General features: G+C 44.9%; 1 protein-coding gene across 4 annotated transcripts in view; it reads left to right on the plus strand.

The window, feature by feature from the left end:
* Positions 1–18434, plus strand: part of LOC139422642 (rho guanine nucleotide exchange factor 1-like) — a 56760-nt gene that overhangs the window by 2477 nt on the left and 35849 nt on the right. For all 4 annotated transcript variants that reach the window (XM_071173822.1, XM_071173796.1, XM_071173804.1 and 1 more), the window contains exons 2-4: positions 16370–16456; positions 16942–17055; positions 17522–17620. In XM_071173822.1, coding sequence (XP_071029923.1) covers positions 16406–16456; positions 16942–17055; positions 17522–17620 — 264 coding nt within the window. In that variant the 5' untranslated portion in view covers positions 16370–16405. The remainder of the gene's footprint in view (positions 1–16369; positions 16457–16941; positions 17056–17521; positions 17621–18434) is intronic.

The following is an 18434-nucleotide window of genomic DNA, read 5'->3' on the forward strand; positions in this document are numbered from 1 at the left end:
GTCTGCTTATTCTCTTGTCTTTTTGGTCTCATCCTTTGCTTCTTCTGCTGAGGCTGTGTATAGTTACACACACCAAGACCCTCCCCCTACAGGCCCAGCTCCTCCCCCTAACACCAAGCCACTCACTCATAACAACAAAAATGAAGCGGTTTTAACTCGCTGTTTGCATTTGAGGTTTGGTCCAACAGAATGGCTCATATGGAGACTGAAACACATTTAGACATTATTTTACTGTAATACAGGAGTTAACCTTTCTAACTATGTCATTTTTATGTCTCAACTCTGCAAATTGCATGCAGAGCAGACACTACTGAAACAGGAGTATCAATGAACGTTGGTTCTGGAAAATTAATGCTCAGTTTGTCGCTCGCGTTGGCATTGCGGTACCACATACTGCTAGTGTAACAGTATAACTTTAGACCGTCCCATCGCCCATACACGGGCGCGAACCAGGGACCCTCTGCACACATCAACAACAGTCACCCTCGAAGCATCGTTACCCATCGCTCCACAAACGCTGCGGCCCTTGCAGAGCAAGGGGAACTACTACTTCAAGGTCTCAGAGCAAGTGACGTCACAGATTGAAAAGCTATTTAGCGCGCACCGCTAACTAAGCTAGCCGTTTCACATCCGTTACACTAGCAGCATTTTAGCCAAAGACTGTCATAGCTTAAAACACCATTATATAAGGAATTTGTTTTTAATTCTCATTGGCAACTCGTTCTCATTATGAGAAAAGATATCCACTAGATTTTATTAACATCTGAACAAAGTGGACAGGCTAGCATGCCGTTCAAACAGTTGGAGACGGACAGAAGGGTGTGTTAATAACAATTCAACTTTTAGACCTTGTTAGCAAGCAAATAGCTCCAAGTTGGCTAACGTTGAAATATATAGATTAGCTGGCTTCTCGCTAGCACGTGGGCTTGTGCTTGAGCGATTGTTCATGAGACCTGTGTTACTTTTCTATAATGCCTGCTACAAGAAGTGGGTACATTCACTAATAATGACATGTTTCTGGTTAAATTTGTAACAAAAAGGGCATTTTCATAGACAGACTTGAAAACCAGATCAGTTATTATTGCAAAAAAAGCAGGTTAAACTATTTTGATTAAATAATTAAATAATAAGTGGGTCTCATGGTTGTGGAATGCTTATATTTAACCTAGGTATAATTTCACTAGCCCTGAATTCATTAGATTATTGCTGGCTATTTGAAATGCAGTGTTTTTGATAGTGATGCACCGATATTACATTTTTTGGCCGATACCAATATTTTCCTTGCCAAAAAAACAATACCGATAACTGATATTTAAAATTGTATCTGCCTTTTAAGCATTCTTGTACAGTTAAATAGTTAACACACACACGGACGCAGCGGTCTAAGGCACTGCATCTCAGTGCAAGAGGAGTCACTACAGTCCCTGGTTTGATTCCAGGCTGTTTCGTTGTTCATTTGTTCAGTTGTTTCATTCTCAACCAGGATTTCTATGGAATGCCGTTTGGGTCTTTGTCAAAAAAGATACATGGTAAATAACACTATTTGACGTGGCAAATAACATTTTTGACGTGACAAATAAACTTGTTGACCAATCTGGACCTGAATATGACTGCATGTCACGTGGATGTTTTGGAGTCTGTTAACTCTGAGGAGGATGTTGGGAAAAAATAGCTTGGGTATTGAGTAGACTGATACCCCATTTCATTGATCCCCAATCCTTAGGTAAAGCTGTACAGTGCAATATGAATGTCAATACACACAATAGGCTGACTGGGGAGGTGATATCACACAGTCATAGCCTTGCGATAAGAGCTACAATGCTAATATTTGCATAAACTCTACACAGTTGTGTTCTGTGGGTATCAGAGTAGACGGGATCCCTCTAACGGGATCGATATGACAACAGCCAGTGAAAGTGCAGGGCGCCAAATTCAAAACAACAGAAATCCCATAATTAAAATTTCTCAAACATAGAAGTATTTTACACCATTTTAAAGATAAACTTGTTATATCCCACCACAGTGTCCGATTTCAAATAGGCTTTACGGCGAAAGCACCACAAACGATTATGTTAGGTCAGAGCCAAGTCACAGAAAAACACAGCCATTTTTCCAGCCAAAGAGAGGAGTCACAAAAAGCACAAATAGAGAGAAAATGAATCACTAACCTATGATTATCTTCATCAGATGACACTCATAGGACTTCATGTTACACAATACATGTATGTTTTGTTCGATAAAGTTCATATTTATATAAAAAAATCTCAGTATACATTGGCGGGTTATGTTCAGTAGTTCCAAAAACATCCAGTGATTTTGCAGAGCGCCACATCAAAATGTTGATGAAAATACAAGTGTTATGCATGGAACTTTAGATACACTTCTCCTTAATGCAACCGCTGTGTCAGATTTCAAAAAATCTTTACGGAAAAAGCAAACCATGCAATAATCTGAGTACGGCGCTCAGAGACCAAACAAGCCAAAAAGATATCCGTCATATTGTGCAGTCAACAGAAGTCAGAAATAACATTATAAATATTCACTTACATTTGATGATCTTCATCAGAATGCACTCCCAGGAATCCCAGTTCCACAATAAATGTTTGTTTTGTTCGATAATGTCCATCATTTATGTCCAAATAGCTACTTTTGTTAGCGTGTTTTGTAAATAAATCCAACCTCACAAAGCGCGTTCACTAGGAGCAGACGAAATGTCAAAAAGTTCTGTTACAGTCTGTAGCAACATGTCAAACAATGTATAGAATCAATCTTTAGAATGTTTTTAACATAAATCTTCAATAATGTTACAACCGGAGAATTCCTTTGTCTGTAGAAAAGCAATAGAACGCGAGCTAACTCTCACATGAACGAGCATCACAAGCTTGTGGCACTCTGCCAGACCACTGACTCAAAGAGCCCTTATGAGCCCCTCCTTTACAGTAGAAGCCTCAAACAAGTTTCTAAAGACTGTTGACATCTAGTGGAAGCCTTAGCAAGTGCAACATGACCAATATCCAACTGTTTCTTCAATAGGGAATGAGTTGAAAAACGACCAACCTCAGATTTCCCACTTCCGGGTTGGATTTTTTCTCAGGTTTTTGCCTGCCATATGAGTTCTGTTATACTCACAGACATCATTCAAACAGTTTTAGGAACTTCAGAGTGTTTTCTATACAAATATACTAATAATATGCATATACAGTGGGGCAAAAAAGTATTTAGTCAGCCACCAATTGTGCAAGTTCTCCTACTTAAAAAGATGAGAGGCCTGTAATTTTCATCATAGGTAAACTTCAACTATGACAGACAAAATGAGAAAAAAAAATCCAGAAAATCACATTGTAGGATTTTTTATGAATTTATTTGCAAATTATGGTAGAAAATAAGTATTTGGTCACCTACAAACAAGCAAGATTTCTGGCTCTCACAGACCTGTAACTTCTTATTTAAGAGGCTCCTCTGTCCTCTACTCGCGTGCTATGCCGTCCTGCGTCTCCCTGGCATGAAGGAAGGATCTGAAAGCAGCAGTGTGTGTGTCTCCCTGGCATGAAGGAAGGATCTGAAAGCAGCAGTGTGTGTGTCTCCCTGGCATGAAGGAAGGATCTGAAAGCAGCCGTGTGTGTGTCTCCCTGGCATGAAGGAAGGATCTGAAAGCAGCAGTGTGTGTGTCTCCCTGGCATGAAGGAAGGATCTGAAAGCAGCCGTGTGTGTGTCTCCCTGGCATGAAGGAAGGATCTGAAAGCAGCAGTGTGTGTGTCTCCCTGGCATGAAGGAAGGATCTGAAAGCAGCCGTGTGTGTGTCTCTCTGGCATGAAGGAAGGATCTGAAAGCAGCAGTGTGTGTGTCTCCCTGGCATGAAGGAAGGATCTGAAAGCAGCAGTGTGTGTGTCTCCCTGGCATGAAGGAAGGATCTGAAAGCAGCAGCATTAATCCTGGCCTTGAGCAAGATGAAGCTGAACACCTTCTAACCAAGAACCGTGTGTGTGTACTGTATGTCCGTTTGCAATTAGCCTAGTGTGCATTCCAGACGACAGTTAAATGAGACATTTATTTGTAATAAGTGGAGATTGTAACGGCAGGGTTGGTGATGGTTCTCAGGTAGCCTAGTTCAGGGTTATTCTCAGGTGAACACAGGTAGCTCTGGTTTACTGTCAGCTTGTACAGTAGAAGTGCTTATATCTCTCTCCCCTGTCTGTCAGTGTGCACAGCCATGTAGTTCAGAACAGTCCAGGACCAACCCACTGTCCTCTGATACACTAGGTAGAAGCAGGGGAATGGGGACAGACAGACCGGTGTGACATGGAAACAGCTCTACCCCTCAGTCAGAATGTGAGTCAGACTGGTAGAGAACAGGAGGGAGAGAAGGAGCTCTTTCATTCCCAGGGTCAGGCTGGAAAAAATAGACTGGGCTTCATGGACTGTGTTTACTCTTGGGGATGGATGGATGGATGGAGAGAGAGGGATAGGGGTGGGTGGGATAAGTGGCGGTTTAGACACACACCACCATCACGAGAGCAAGCAGCCTGAATTGACCATCCATGTTGACAGTGCAACAGGGCTGATGAGGTTTCTAATGTAAACAACGAGAGGGGGCCCTAGGACATTACACTATCCTAACATTTACAACTCTGAATGAGTTGTATACACATTATTTTCTAAAAGTCTGGTTAGAAAAGGGGGCGACAGAGCTATATGACTAAATCTGAAGAGATGAATTATTAGGCCATTTTCACTGAGAAATGTAACAGAAATGTCCAATAATGATGCTAGCTGCAGTATGTGGTTCATGGTGCCTCAGAAATAGAGCGATGTTAAGATGGAGGATGTGAATGCAGCAGGACTGCGTTGCATGGTTGGTGAGTTATGTGGGCCGTACCGTCATGGAGGGGCGGCGGTATTGCTACCTCCATGTTCAGAACCAGCCCAGATTGGGATTCTGGGAAAGCTCTTCCAACACTCTGGCCGGACATAGCTGCTTTATGTGCTGCAGTCCTCAAGTCATCATCAGCCACCGCTGGACATAGGGGTGGTAAAACGTGGCCTGCCAACACACACACACACACACACACACACACACACACACACACACACACACATGCCTTCTGAATGAATGAGAATGTTTCTCCACGACCCAAATGGTAATCAAAGGCCTCTGTGTTTGGCCTGCGCAATTACCCTACTATCCAGACACACACACACCAACACACACACACATTTGGAAGCAGTTAAATAGGCAGGAGGCTCACTGCGAACCCGTTCCATGACAGTCGATTGGCCTTCGTCTATCCAATGTTTCCATAAAGCATGAAAAAGTGACTTCTTACATGGCGAGAGTGAGAGAAAAAGAGGGTATGGAAAGTAATGCCAAGGAGTTGTTAGGTATGGAAGTATATTTTGCCTCTAACTGATAGGCAATCGGGACAGAATGAGATGCAGGGGATTTAACACACCACTGGTGTTCTAAGGGTTAGGACTTTTTTGAGTTGCTAGTCTTATGTCAGCCAGTGCGTAATGGCTGTTAAATGACATAATTGTCTCTACTGTTCTGGTCATGAGGTAGTGGGGCGGCAGGGTAGCCTAGTGGTTAGAGCTAGTAACCGGAAGGTTGCAAGTTCAAACCCCCGAGCTGACAAGGTCTCGTTCTGCCCTTGAAACGGCAGTTAACCCACTGTTCCTAGGCCGTCATTGAAAATAATAATTTGTTCTTAACTGACTTGCCCAGTTAAATAAAGGTAAAAAAAAATGAGTGGCTTGGCTGTATTGGAGTGGCCATACCAACCAAGATTATTGAGTTGAAGGTGGAGAGAGAGGGGAGAACAGAGTACGGGGAGGGAAGGAAGAGAGCGAGAGACACGGACAAAGAGGGATGGGTAGAGAGGATGTGGTATGAGGGCATGTTCACACCACCTTCAGCGCAGCTGTTTCTATCACACATCCTCCTGACACTTCTGTCTCTCTCTCACCCCTCTCCTTTTTGCCCATTCATTCTCATCTCCTTTGTCTCTCGAGGTTCTTTCTTCTGTCTTATATCTCTCTCTTTTTGAACGTCCATCCATTTAGGTCCAGAGTCTGCTATGTTGATTTGTGATTGACAATCTCTGTTTACTCAATACTATTTTCTGCTATGTAAACAAATGTACTGATTAACCCTACAAATACTTACAAGGCCAGGCAGAAAACTGTTCTAGTAGCTAGTTATCTTAGATGATTTAATCTGTTGACATTGAGTAATATACACTACCGTTAAAAGTTTGGGGTCACTTAGAAATGTCCTTGTTTTTGAAAGAAAATGACTTTTTTTGTCCATTAAAATAACATCAAATTGATCAGAAATACAGTGTAGACATTGTTAATGTTGTAAATGACTGTTGTAGCTGGAAACGGCTTTATATCATTTTTTATTATGGGCCTCGTACAGAGGCCTGTGTTCCAATGGCACGTTGTGTTAGGAAATCCAAGTTTATCATTTTAAAAGGCTAATTGATCATTAGAAAACCCTTTTGCAATTATGTTAGCACATCTGAAAACCTTTGTCCTGATTAAAGAAGCAACACAACTGGGTTCGATTACAGGCTCAAAATGGCCAGAAACAAAGAACGTTCTTCTGAAACTCGTCAGTCTATTCTTGTTCTGAGAATTGAAGGCTATTCCATGCGAGAAATTGCCAAGAAACTGAAGATCTCGTACAACGCTGTGTACTACTCCCTTCACAGAGCAGCGCAAACTGGCCCTAACCAGAATAGAAAGAGGAGTGGGAGGCCCCGGTGCACAACTGAGCAAGAGGACAAGTTCATTAGTGTCTAGTTTGAGAAACCGATGCCTCACAAGTCCTCAACTGGCAGCTTCATTAAATAGTACCCACAAAACACCAGTCTCAACGCCAACAGTGAAGAGGCAACACCAGGATGCTGGCCTTCTAGGCAGAGTTGCAAAGAAAAAGACATATCTCAGACTGGCCAATAAAAAGAAAAGATTTAAATGGGGAAAAGAACACAGACACTGGACAGAGGAACTCTTCCTAGAAGACCAGCGTCCCGGGGTCGCCTTTTCACCGTTGACGTTGCATTGTTGGGAAGGGGCCGTAAGTAAGCATTTCACTGTTAGTCTACACCTGTTGTTTGCGAAGCATGTGACAAATAACATTTGATTTGATACGCCCCCCCCCCCCCCCCCTGCACACATGATGGCAGTGAGCAGTACTAGGGCCTTACTGTGCTTCTCACACCTTATCTCAGTTTTACCCACGTGACCTCGACTCCTCTCTCTGTTTCTCAATCATCTTTCTTCGGTTAGTTTCGTTCATGTAATATTTGCCAACTTCCTCTTCTGAGTGACAGAGGTGATGAGCACAGGTCAAATAAAGAAAAGGGTGTCACTTCTTAATCGGACCCCTGACCTTGTTCTCCTCTGCCATGATCCATCCTTCTTTCTAGCTTTCTTTCTCTTTTTTGTGCCCCATCCCCCCCCCCCCTCTTCTTCATCTCTCGTCTTTGATCTCTTGACGTGACTCTTGCAGACAGGTCGAACAGGAAATGGCTATGTTTCCTGAGGAAATTACACCCACTTCCTGTCTGTGTGCCTCCCGCTCCTTTTCTACTCAGGCGCCTCTGGGGACACCCTCTCGGAGCCAGGCCAGGGCCGTAGGACCCCAGAGAAGCTCTGACTCATTCAGTGTAATGAAGCCCAGCCTGATGAGAAGGCCAGATAAAAAGAGCACAAACACAGCTAGCTGCCTTTAGGGCTCTGCTCTATTTCAGGGCCATGCTGTCAAAGTGGCACAGGGGACCAGACATAGGCTATTGTGCGGGACCGGGTGTTTGGGGTGAAGAGTGACCTAAGCTGACACAATGAATGAATGTTTGGTACTTAGAAATGCACCTACTTTATGTTTTCATATGGGATGACAGACTGGCTTCTATGATTGATAGATACTGTAGAACCCTCGTTCTCTGTTGCTTTTATTTTTACAGTATTATGACTCACCAGTCACACAAGGGCAGTGGTGTCAAGTACTTAAGTAAAAATACTTTGAAGTACTACTTAAGTCGTTTTTTGGGGGTATTTACTTTACTATTTATATTTTTGCAATTTTTACTTTTACTTCACCACATTCCTGAAGAAAATAATGTACTTTTCCCATTCATTTTCCCTGACACCCAAATGTACTCGCTACGTTTTGACAGGAAAATGGTCCAATCCACACACTTATCAAGAGAACATCCTTGGTCCCTGGTGCTGACTCTGGTCTGGCGGACTCACTAAATCAAATCAAATCTTATTTGTCACATACGAATGATTAGCTGATGTTAATGCGAGTGTAGCGAAATGCTTGTGCTTCTAGTTCCGACAGTGCAGTAATATCTAACAAGTAATCTAACAATTTCACAAGTACCTAATACACACACATCTAAAGGGATGAATAAGAATATGTACATATAAATATATGGATGAGTGATGGCCGAACGGCATAGGCAAGATGCAGTAGATGGTATAGAGTACAGTATATACATATGAGATGAGTAATGTAGGACATGTAGACATTATTAAAGTGCTGTTATTTAAAGTGACTAGTGATACCTTTTATTAAATCCATGTATTCAATTTATTTAAGTGGCCAGAGATTTGTCTGTATGTAGGCAGCAGCCTCTATGTTAGTGATGGCTGTTTAACAGTCTGATGGCCTTGAGATAGAAGCTGCTTTTCAGTCTCTCGATGCACCTGTACTGACCTCGCCTTCTGGATGATAGCGGGGTGAACAGGCAGTGGCTCGGGTGTTGTTGTCCTTGATGATCTTTTTGGCCTTCCTGTAGGTGCTGTATGTGTCCTGGAGGGCAGGTAGTTTGCCCCCGGTGATGCGTTGTGCAGACCTCACTACCCTCAGGAGAGCCTTGCAGTTGAGGGCGGGGCAGTTGCCGTACCAGGCGGTGATGCAGCCTGACAGGATGCTCTTAATTGTGCATCTGTAAAAGTTTGAGGGTTTTAGGTGACAAGCCACATTTGTTCAGCCTCCTGAGGTTGAAGAGGTGCTGCTTTCTTCACCACGCTGTTTGTGTGGGTGGACCACTTCAGTTTGTCAGTAATGTGTACGCTGAGGAACTTGTAACTTTCTACCTTCTACACTACTTTCCTGTGGATGGGGGGGTGCACAGGGGGACTGAACACAAATGCTTTGTTTGTAAATTATGTCTGAGTGTTGGAGCATGCCCCTGGCTACCCGTCAATAAAACATTTCTTTTTTTAATGAATGAATGGAAGGAATTTGAAATGATTTTTTACTTTTGATACTTCAGTATATTTAGAACCAAATACTTTTAGACTTTTACTCAAGTAGGATTTTACTGGGTGACTTTGACTTGTCATTTTCTATTATCTTTACTTTTACTCATGTTTGACAATTGAGTACTTTTCCCACCACTGCACAAGGGTCTGTCTAAGGCTTCATCCCTCTGAAGGGTTGTGCCAGTCGGCTCTGTTGGCATTATCATAACTCCAGCCGTCTGTGATGCTCTACTCTTATTGGGTATTGGCAGGCACCATACAACTAGAATTTCTATGATCCTTCCTATTATGATTGGCTCACACAAACTGCTCTGACTGACTCTGACTCTGCTCTGTCATTGAAGAAGCTTGATTGACCGGTATCAGCCCCTCCCACTGTGGTATGGACTGTGAAGAAGCTCACAGTGGGGTGAGGTCATCGTTTGTCCCCTCAGTGTCCTGCTTTCTTATTGGTTGTGTAAATGGTGACACGGTGGGTGTTTGTTTGCTGAAACGGTTACACAATGGGGATTGTGGTCTTGGTGCTAGAGCTGGTGTAACAGTGACTCAGTGGTTATTAATACAACTCTCACAGTGACCTGCCTGGTGGAACTAAGAAATGCTGTAAAACAAAACATGATGAATAACCATATAATATGAATGAGTTTCAAGTGAAAAATGGAGATAGGAGTTGTAACAGGTGCTTTATAATACACACATACAGAGGCACATGTGCCTGATAGCTATCAATAGACTGATGCCAGCTGACACCTATTGAGTTATAATAACATGCTGAGTTATTGTTGGAATGTGACGAGAGGGAGAGGAGGAGGAGGTGGAGGGGAGTGTGGGAGAAGTAGCACAGCTGCCTCCTCAGGAGCTCCAGGGCTCTCCTACTCTTCTGGGCCACATCCCAAAAATGGCCTGAATCAACTTCCCCTCCTTGTCTCCTTTCCTCACCAAGTCACGTCCCAATAGTCTGTAATAGATTCTCACCCTTTCCTCACTGTCAGAACAGCCCCATCCAGCCCTTTTCACGTGTCTCGACGAGAAGGGAAGGGGATGAGATGAGAAGGGGAAGAGACTGGTGTAGTCTGGTGCCATGCTGTGGAATGTTCAGTATGTCAGGAGAGGAGAGTAGAAGGGACCCTCCCACGTAGACCCTCTCAGATTTAAGCTATAATATCCCAACACTGTCTGTAACAGCAGACTCCCCATGTTTTCACTGTAGTGGGGGATACTACTTCATGTGACAGCATTTCATAGTTCCACCAGGCAGCAGTGCATTCAGCCTCTGTGGTAGCCATGGTGATGTAACTGTACGGTTGGGTAAATGATGGGCTACTGCAGCGGTGTTACTTTACATGCCACCTCGTTCCCAGTCTAATTCAACATAGCATTGGGCAGAAGTGTGTGTGTGGTGAACAAGATTACTGTAAGTGCAGCCAGGGCATTGGTTGATTCAGGCTACTAACAGTGATGGTTATGTGTGGTGCTGAGGGGAAGGTGTGTGGGATTATTTCACCCTACTCTGCGTGTGTTTGTGCACATTTGTGCATTCCACTCAGTTCCCTGGTTTACTTACTTGACTGGCAACCCTTCATAGCCTGCTTCCTCTCTAGGTTTCTTCCTAGGTTCTGGCCTTTCTAGGGAGTTTTTCCTAGCCACTGTGCTTCTACACCTGCATTTCATGGTGGTTGGGGTTTTAGGCTGGGTTTCTGTACAGAACTTTGTGACATCAGCTGATGTAAGAAGGGCTTTAAAAATACATTTGATTGACTTACCTCTACACATGACTGAATGTCCACATGTTCTCTCCTCCTCCAACTCCATTTTTCCATCTCTCTCCTTCTTGACCTCTAAAGCCTCTTTGAACTCATACTAGCAACACCACTTCTCCTTACGAGACAATGTGCTATTTTAGTCTCTGTCACTTACCTAACCTCTCTCCAAACCCAACACACATTTGCTACTATCGCGCCTCACGTCATCTAGATACGCTGCACTGTTTCTACACTGTACTCTTTCTACACTGCACTATTTCTACACTGCACTCTTTCTACACTGCACTCTTTGTACACTGCACTCTTTGTACACTGCACTCTTTCTACACTGCACTCTTTCTACACTGCACTCTTTGTACACTGCACTCTTTGTACACTGCACTCTTTGTACACTGCACTCTTTGTACACTGCACTCTTTGTACACTGCACTCTTTGTACACTGCACTCTTAGTACAATTTGTTTTTACACTTTCACAGGCCCACACCCACCCGCTCACATCCTTATTCACACACAGGCCTTCTCAGTAGTGATTTGACTCGGGGCTGGACAATGGTGCTGCTCTGACTGTCAGGGTGTTTCCCAGTGGCTTCTAGGAGCCTGACTTACTATGGCCTGGAGGATGAATGCATGGCGGGGGTCCACTCCTGTGACTTAAGGGCAATTGCACAGTAATGGAATTATGCTGAGAGACTCATTTTTCACTTAAAAATGTATGCCAAACAAAAACAATTGATTTCAAATTTGAATAAACCATACAGCTCTATGCACAATGACTACTTTGAACAATTGACACAATAAAACATTTTTTTTTATGCCTCCTGGTGAAAACTGTGCAGATACAAAGTTTGGTAACAGAATTACAGTAAAATCTCCCTTAGTTGTGTTATTTTACCAAACTTTGTATCTGCACAGTTTTTACTGTAAATGTGTTTTTGCACAATTTTATGTGGAAACTGTTAAAAGCAGTCCTTGTGCATTGAGTTGTACGGTTGGTTAAGCTTTGAAATCAATGTTTTTTGATAGCCCTAGCCCCTACCCCCTCTGTGTTTGGAGATCTGAAGTTGTGTTGGGTATGTGTAAGCAAAATGGTAATCTGGCTCTACTTTCGAAATGGGTTTAGGTTCTGAGCTTCTGCCAGATTGCTTAGACTACATCAATTCAAATCAGATTTTATTGGTCACATACAAACATTTATCAGATGTTATTGCGGGTGTAGCGTATTCCATTCCTACAGTCTACATTTGAAGGTGTAACCTAGGGTCTAAGGGTAGAGTTCAAGGGTTGGGGTTATTCCTGGACAGGCCTAGCTGTCACTGACTGTCATGAGTTCTCCCTCAGGGCATTATTGGCTCAGGCTTAGTTAAACTTTGTTGAATGCTCAGCTGTAAACTGGGTTTTGGCAAGGCATGTCCAACTGTTTCCCCTGGGTTAAAATATTTATCCCTCTCTCTAACTCCCTCCAAGCTACGATCCCAAATCTAAATGTTTCAGAGGAGCCTGGAGGAAGAGGAATTTGTGATTTGCAGAAACACCTTGATTCTATTTAATTAGTCAAACACTCCAGGATTTTAATGGCACTAGATATTTAGCCATTCTCCAAAAATTGATTGGCGAATTCAAATTGGCCCCTATATTTTCTTGCAGTCAATTGCGTCAGTAATGAATGACCTGTCGTGATAAGCAAGCAAAGGCCCTAACCAGAGTTTACCCCCCTCCCTAACCAGAGTTGACCCCCCCCCCCTCCCTAACCAGAGTTGACCCCCCCCCCCTCCCTAACCAGAGTTGACCCCCCCCCCTCCCTAACCAGAGTTGACCCCCCCCCTCCCTAACCAGAGTTGACCCCCCCCCCCCCCCCTAACCAGAGTTGACCCCCCCCCCCCTAACCAGAGTTTACCCCCCCCCCTCCCTAACCAGAGTTTACCCCCCCCCTCCCTAACCAGAGTTTACCCCCCCCCCTCCCTAACCAGAGTTTACCCCCCCCCCTAACCAGAGTTTACCCCCCCCCCCCTAACCAGAGTTTACCCCCCCCCTCCCTAACCAGAGTTTACCCCCCCCCTCCCTAACCACGTTTACCCCCCCCCTCCCTAACCAGAGTTTACCCCCCCCCCTCCCTAACCAGAGTTTACCCCCCCCCTCCCTAACCAGAGTTTACCCCCCCTCCCTAACCAGAGTTTACCCCCCCCTCCCTAACCAGAGTTTACCCCCCCTCCCTAACCAGAGTTTACCCCCCCTCCCTAACCAGAGTTTACCCCCCCCTCCCTAACCAGAGTTTACCCCCCCCCCCTCCCTAACCAGAGTTTACCCCCCCCCTAACCAGAGTTTACCCCCCCCCCCCCTCCCTAACCAGAGTTTACCCCCCCCCCCTCCCTAACCAGAGTTTACCCCCACCCCCTCCCTAACCAGAGTTTACCCCCCAGCCCCTCCCTAACCAGAGTTTACCCCCCCCCTAACCAGAGTTTACCTCCCCCTCCCTAACCAGAGTTTACCCCCCCTCCCTAACCAGAGTTTACCCCCCCTCCCTAACCAGAGTTTACCTCCCCCTCCCTAACCAGAGTTTACCTCCCCCTCCCTAACCAGAGTTTACCTCCCCCTCCCTAACCAGAGTTTACCCCCCCTCCCTAACCAGAGTTTACCCCCCCTCCCTAACCAGAGTTTACCCCCCCTCCCTAACCAGAGTTTACCCCCCCTCCCTAACCAGAGTTTACCCCCCCTCCCTAACCAGAGTTTACCCCCCCCCCTCCCTAACCAGAGTTTACCCCCCCCCCTCCCTAACCAGAGTTTACCCCCCCCCCCTCCCTAACCAGAGTTTACCCCCCCCCCCTCCCTAACCAGAGTTTACCCCCCCCCCTCCCTAACCAGAGTTTACCCCCCCTCCCTAACCAGAGTTTACCCCCCCCTCCCTAACCAGAGTTTACCCCCCCCCTCCCTAACCAGAGTTTACCCCCCCCCCCCAACCAGAGTTTACCCCCCCCCCTCCCTAACCAGAGTTTACCCCCACCCCCTCCCTAACCAGAGTTTACCCCCCAGCCCCTCCCTAACCAGAGTTTACCCCCCCCCCTCCCTAACCAGAGTTTACCTCCCCCTCCCTAACCAGAGTTTACCCCCCACCCTCCCTAACCAGTGTAAATACCCCCCCTAAAGAAGCTCTTACCATATACTCTATCCGAACACTCTAATCGTAGTAGACTCCCCCCAACTCCTTGCTTTGGACCTTGGCATATCTGATTCGAATCAGTTCTTTTTCCTGAAATTTCAACAGCCAATTTCAAGCCACATTTCAAACCACCTTCATTCTTGTCTGAACAGTCAAATCTGATTTATTTGCCCTCAAGTGGTTTTTAGACTGTTATTTGGCATATCTTGACAGTTTGACAAAGAACATGTCAACTAACTAGCTTGTTAATTGTTTACAAATAACTTTCTAGCACATTCTTTAATTTAACAGCTAACCAGCTAGTTAGTTGACTGCTGTGGCTAGCCAAAATGGACTTGTTTTGAAAGCTGGACCATCTTATTCTTTGAGGGCTTAAGTGTTCTTACACTATGATTTTGAACACTCAAAGCAGCTGGGAAACGTCCATGGCAGGCGTTGTTGTCACCTTGACTTGCTACATAACTTCTGAGTGATAGGAACCACCACCACCAATCAGAGTACACCCACAGATAGAACAATGAGACAGATATTTCAGCGGATGTATAAATGTGAAGCATCCACTTGGCGTTCCCACTCACTACCAAATATGGCAGTGAGAGGAAGCCCAGTGGCCGGCAGTGGGAGAAGGTGGAACGAGATGGATTTTGGCTGACATTCTGCAAATTTTCTCATTGATTAAACCTTTGATCTCAATAGAGTTTTCTGTTCCCGAAACCATAATCTCTTGTAAACAGTAGACTAAGTTTTCTAGACTTTACCCTTTGCTAATGTCTCCAAAAAATTGCATTGTTTAGAAAAGGTGAATTGAGTTATTGCACATGCACACTTCAGACTAGGCGTTCCATAACGGAAATATGCAAATGTTTGCTAGAACAAGCCAATAGGATCTTGCTAGCTTGTGCTTGGCTCTTCCCACCTCTTTGCTTGTTTTGCTGACTATGACTCATTTGTTTCCATTTGAAATGACAGGCTGTGGTCTATCTTGGTTTAGTTATAAATATCTTTGCTACACCACTGCCACACACCAGTGGTTGCTATGACAACTAGCTTGGCCATGTCAGCAAATGACTGCTGTCTGAACACACATCTGATTTGGTCACTTGTAACTTGCTGTTTGGACGGTCAGTATTCTAAAATGGATTTGAGCATTGCAGTGTGAACAAGGCTTTAGTAGTGTGATTATGGGGTCCTATAGACTAGGCCAGGGGGACGGCAACCCTGTTCCCGGAGGGCCGCAGGTACTGCAGGATTTTGTCCCAACTAGGCACCACACCTGACCAACTGAGCTCATTGATCAGTTCAGTGATTGTCTAAAATCAATAGACCTGGTCTTCCAGGTCAGTTAAACTAAAACAAGACCAGGGTTGTCTAACCCTGGTCTAGCCTATATATATTATATATATTTCCTCCCTCATCTTCTTGTGTGTGGCCGAGGTCGGTGTGGGTTGACTTTCGTAGTGTCACTCAGCAGGTTGTGGTGGTGTCAGATGATGTAATGTCTTCTCGCTCTTTTCTGTCTCCTCATAGTGCCAAAAATCCACATCGCAATAAATTGTCTGAATTGATGTGATAACAATAAATATAACTATGTTTATAATAGTAATGTGCACCACAGTTTTTTAAAATCCTTTAAACTAGTACTACTAGTTTGATGGTTGTAGCCATCAATTGTCCCATTAACAATCACCCACATTAGCAAACTTATTTCATTTCAAACTTCACATTTCTCTGGTATAGGCTACTTATTGTGATGAACCATATCAGAAAAATGTCGGCAATAAGTGATTGGTATGGTCGGCGTCCGTTAATTTTCGGTTTATTTACCCAATCATATTGTCTCTAGTGGGGAGCGTTTGGGGCTCAGTGGTCTAACCAAAGTCTCTGACTGTAGGGGGGAGCGTTTGGGGCTCAGTGGTCTAACTGTGTGTCTGTCTGTAGGGGGGAGCGTTTGGGGCTCAGTGGTCTAACTGTGTGTCTGTCTGTAGAGGGGAGCATTTGGGGCTCAGTGGTCTAACTGTGTTTCTGTCTGTAGGGGGAGCGTTTGGGGCTCAGGGGTCTAACTGTTTTTCTGTCTGTAGGGGGAGCGTTTGGGGCTCAGTGGTCTAACTGTGTCTCTGTCTGTAGGGGGGAGCGTTTGGGGCTCAGTGGTCTAACTGTGTTTCGGTCTGTAGGGGGGAGCGTTTGGGGCTCAGTGGTCTAACCCAGCCATGAGCATCATCGGGGCCGAGGATGAGGACTTTGAGAATGATCTGGACCCCGTGAGTAACTTCCTGGTGACAATGAACTGTAGCGAACAATAGGCTGATGAATGATCATATCTGTTCTGACCTTTCTCTCTAACCCTCTCACATACTCCATTCTCTACCCTTCTCCTCCTCATTCCCTGTCTATCTAATCTGTCCCTCTCACATACTCCATTCTCTACCCTTCGCCTCCTCATTCCCTGTCTCTAATCTGTCCCCCTCACATACTTCATTCTCTACCCTTCTCCTCCTCATTCCCTGTCTCTCTAATCTGTCCCCCTCACATACTCCATTCTCTACTCTTCTCAACCTCATTCCCTGTCTATCTAATACTCCATGCTCCATTCTCTACCCATCATTCTCTGTCCACCAATGTCCTCTATCTAATCTGTCCTTCACTCTGTACCTTCTCCTTCTTCCCTCCTCTATTCCTCACCTCTCCCTTAGTATATCTACTGTTTCTAATCTCCCCCCCCCCCCTCTCTCTCTGTCCATCCCAGACGGTGGATGACCACAGCAGTCACTTCACCAGTATAGAGCTAGTGAAGAGTCGGCCAACCCACCTGCTGGTCTTCCTTCAGCACGTCATCCTGCAGTTCGACTGCTCCTCCTTGGTGAGAACTACAGTGTGTGTGTGTGTGTGTGTATGGTGATGTATTGTCTGGTGTGTGTGTGGGTGTTTATGTCCATGTTAGTGTGTGATGAGTGTCTGTCTGCTCCATGTGTAGCTCTGTTTCTGTGCATCTCCAGTGATATTAAGCATGCCTGTCTCTCCCTTTTATTCTGCATGCAGACACCGTGATCCACCCAGGTACTGTTACCCCTTCACAGCCCAGACAGGCTCCCTCTCCTCACCCCTCTCCCAAACCCCCTTACCTGTCCCTGTAGCTAGTGATGCACCTGTATTTTAATTCACACCAGACTGTCTATCCTCCACATTGTCACAATGTGCTGTATAAAGTCTGCATACGCCCGCGCAAATGACCTAATAGTGTTATAGAAAATGGTTTGTGTGTGTGGTACTTACATATTTTAGCTCCCTTCCTCATTTTTATATTTCTTGTTCTCTCTCCCTCCCAGTTGTGTTACCTCCATGCTGACCTCTTCAAGAACCTCAGTACCAAAGAGACCAAGAAGCAGTTTGTGGAGTTCTACAACAGCTTCCTGGACAAGAGCGCTGTAAGTGCAAGAAACACAGGGAGCTAGGAAGCGAGTGTAGAGCCCAGAGCCAGAATGGCACGTCACTGTTCTGTACCGTACTTCCTCTGCTTTCTTGGTACTGGCCGTTTGTCCAGCTGTACCCTCTGTACCCCTCTTCCTCTCGCCCTGTGTGTGTGTGTGTGTCTCTCCCTCTACTCAGTGTGTCACACTTTCTCACGCTGACAAACGACTTCCTGTTCAGGTCGTGGGAATGACCGTTGTTTTACACTCCCTCTCTATTCTAAAAGGATACGTTTAGTGAAAGTTCATTGGAACATTCAGAGGTAGAGAGAGACTCATGGAGTAGACATTGTACTTTTGTTTTCACATTTTCCTCTTGCCTGCATTTGGTTTTATTGGTATTCAAGTGACATCTGGTGGTGACTGTGGTGTACTGCATTGTTTGAGATTTCTATACTTTATTTATTTGATTTATTTCACCTTTATTTAACCAGGTAGGCTAGTTGAGAACAAGTTCTCATTTGCAACTGCGACCTGGCCAAGATAAAGCAAAGCAGTTTGACACATACAACAACAGAGTTACACATGGAGTAAACAAACACAAAGATACACAAAGTAATTACAATATAGCAGTTAAACACTGGAATGGTAGGATGTGCAGAAGCTGAATGGGCAAGTTGAGATACTGGGGTGTAAAGGAGCAAGATAAATAAATTCAGTATGGGGATGGGGAAGATTGGATGGGCTATGTACAGGTGCAGTGATCTGTGAGCTGCTCTGACAGCTGGTGCTTAAAGCTAGTGAGGGAGGTAAGAGTCTCCAACTTCAGAGA

Source organism: Oncorhynchus clarkii, chromosome 2, assembly GCF_045791955.1.
Source record: "Oncorhynchus clarkii lewisi isolate Uvic-CL-2024 chromosome 2, UVic_Ocla_1.0, whole genome shotgun sequence".
Taxonomy (NCBI): domain Eukaryota; kingdom Metazoa; phylum Chordata; class Actinopteri; order Salmoniformes; family Salmonidae; genus Oncorhynchus; species Oncorhynchus clarkii.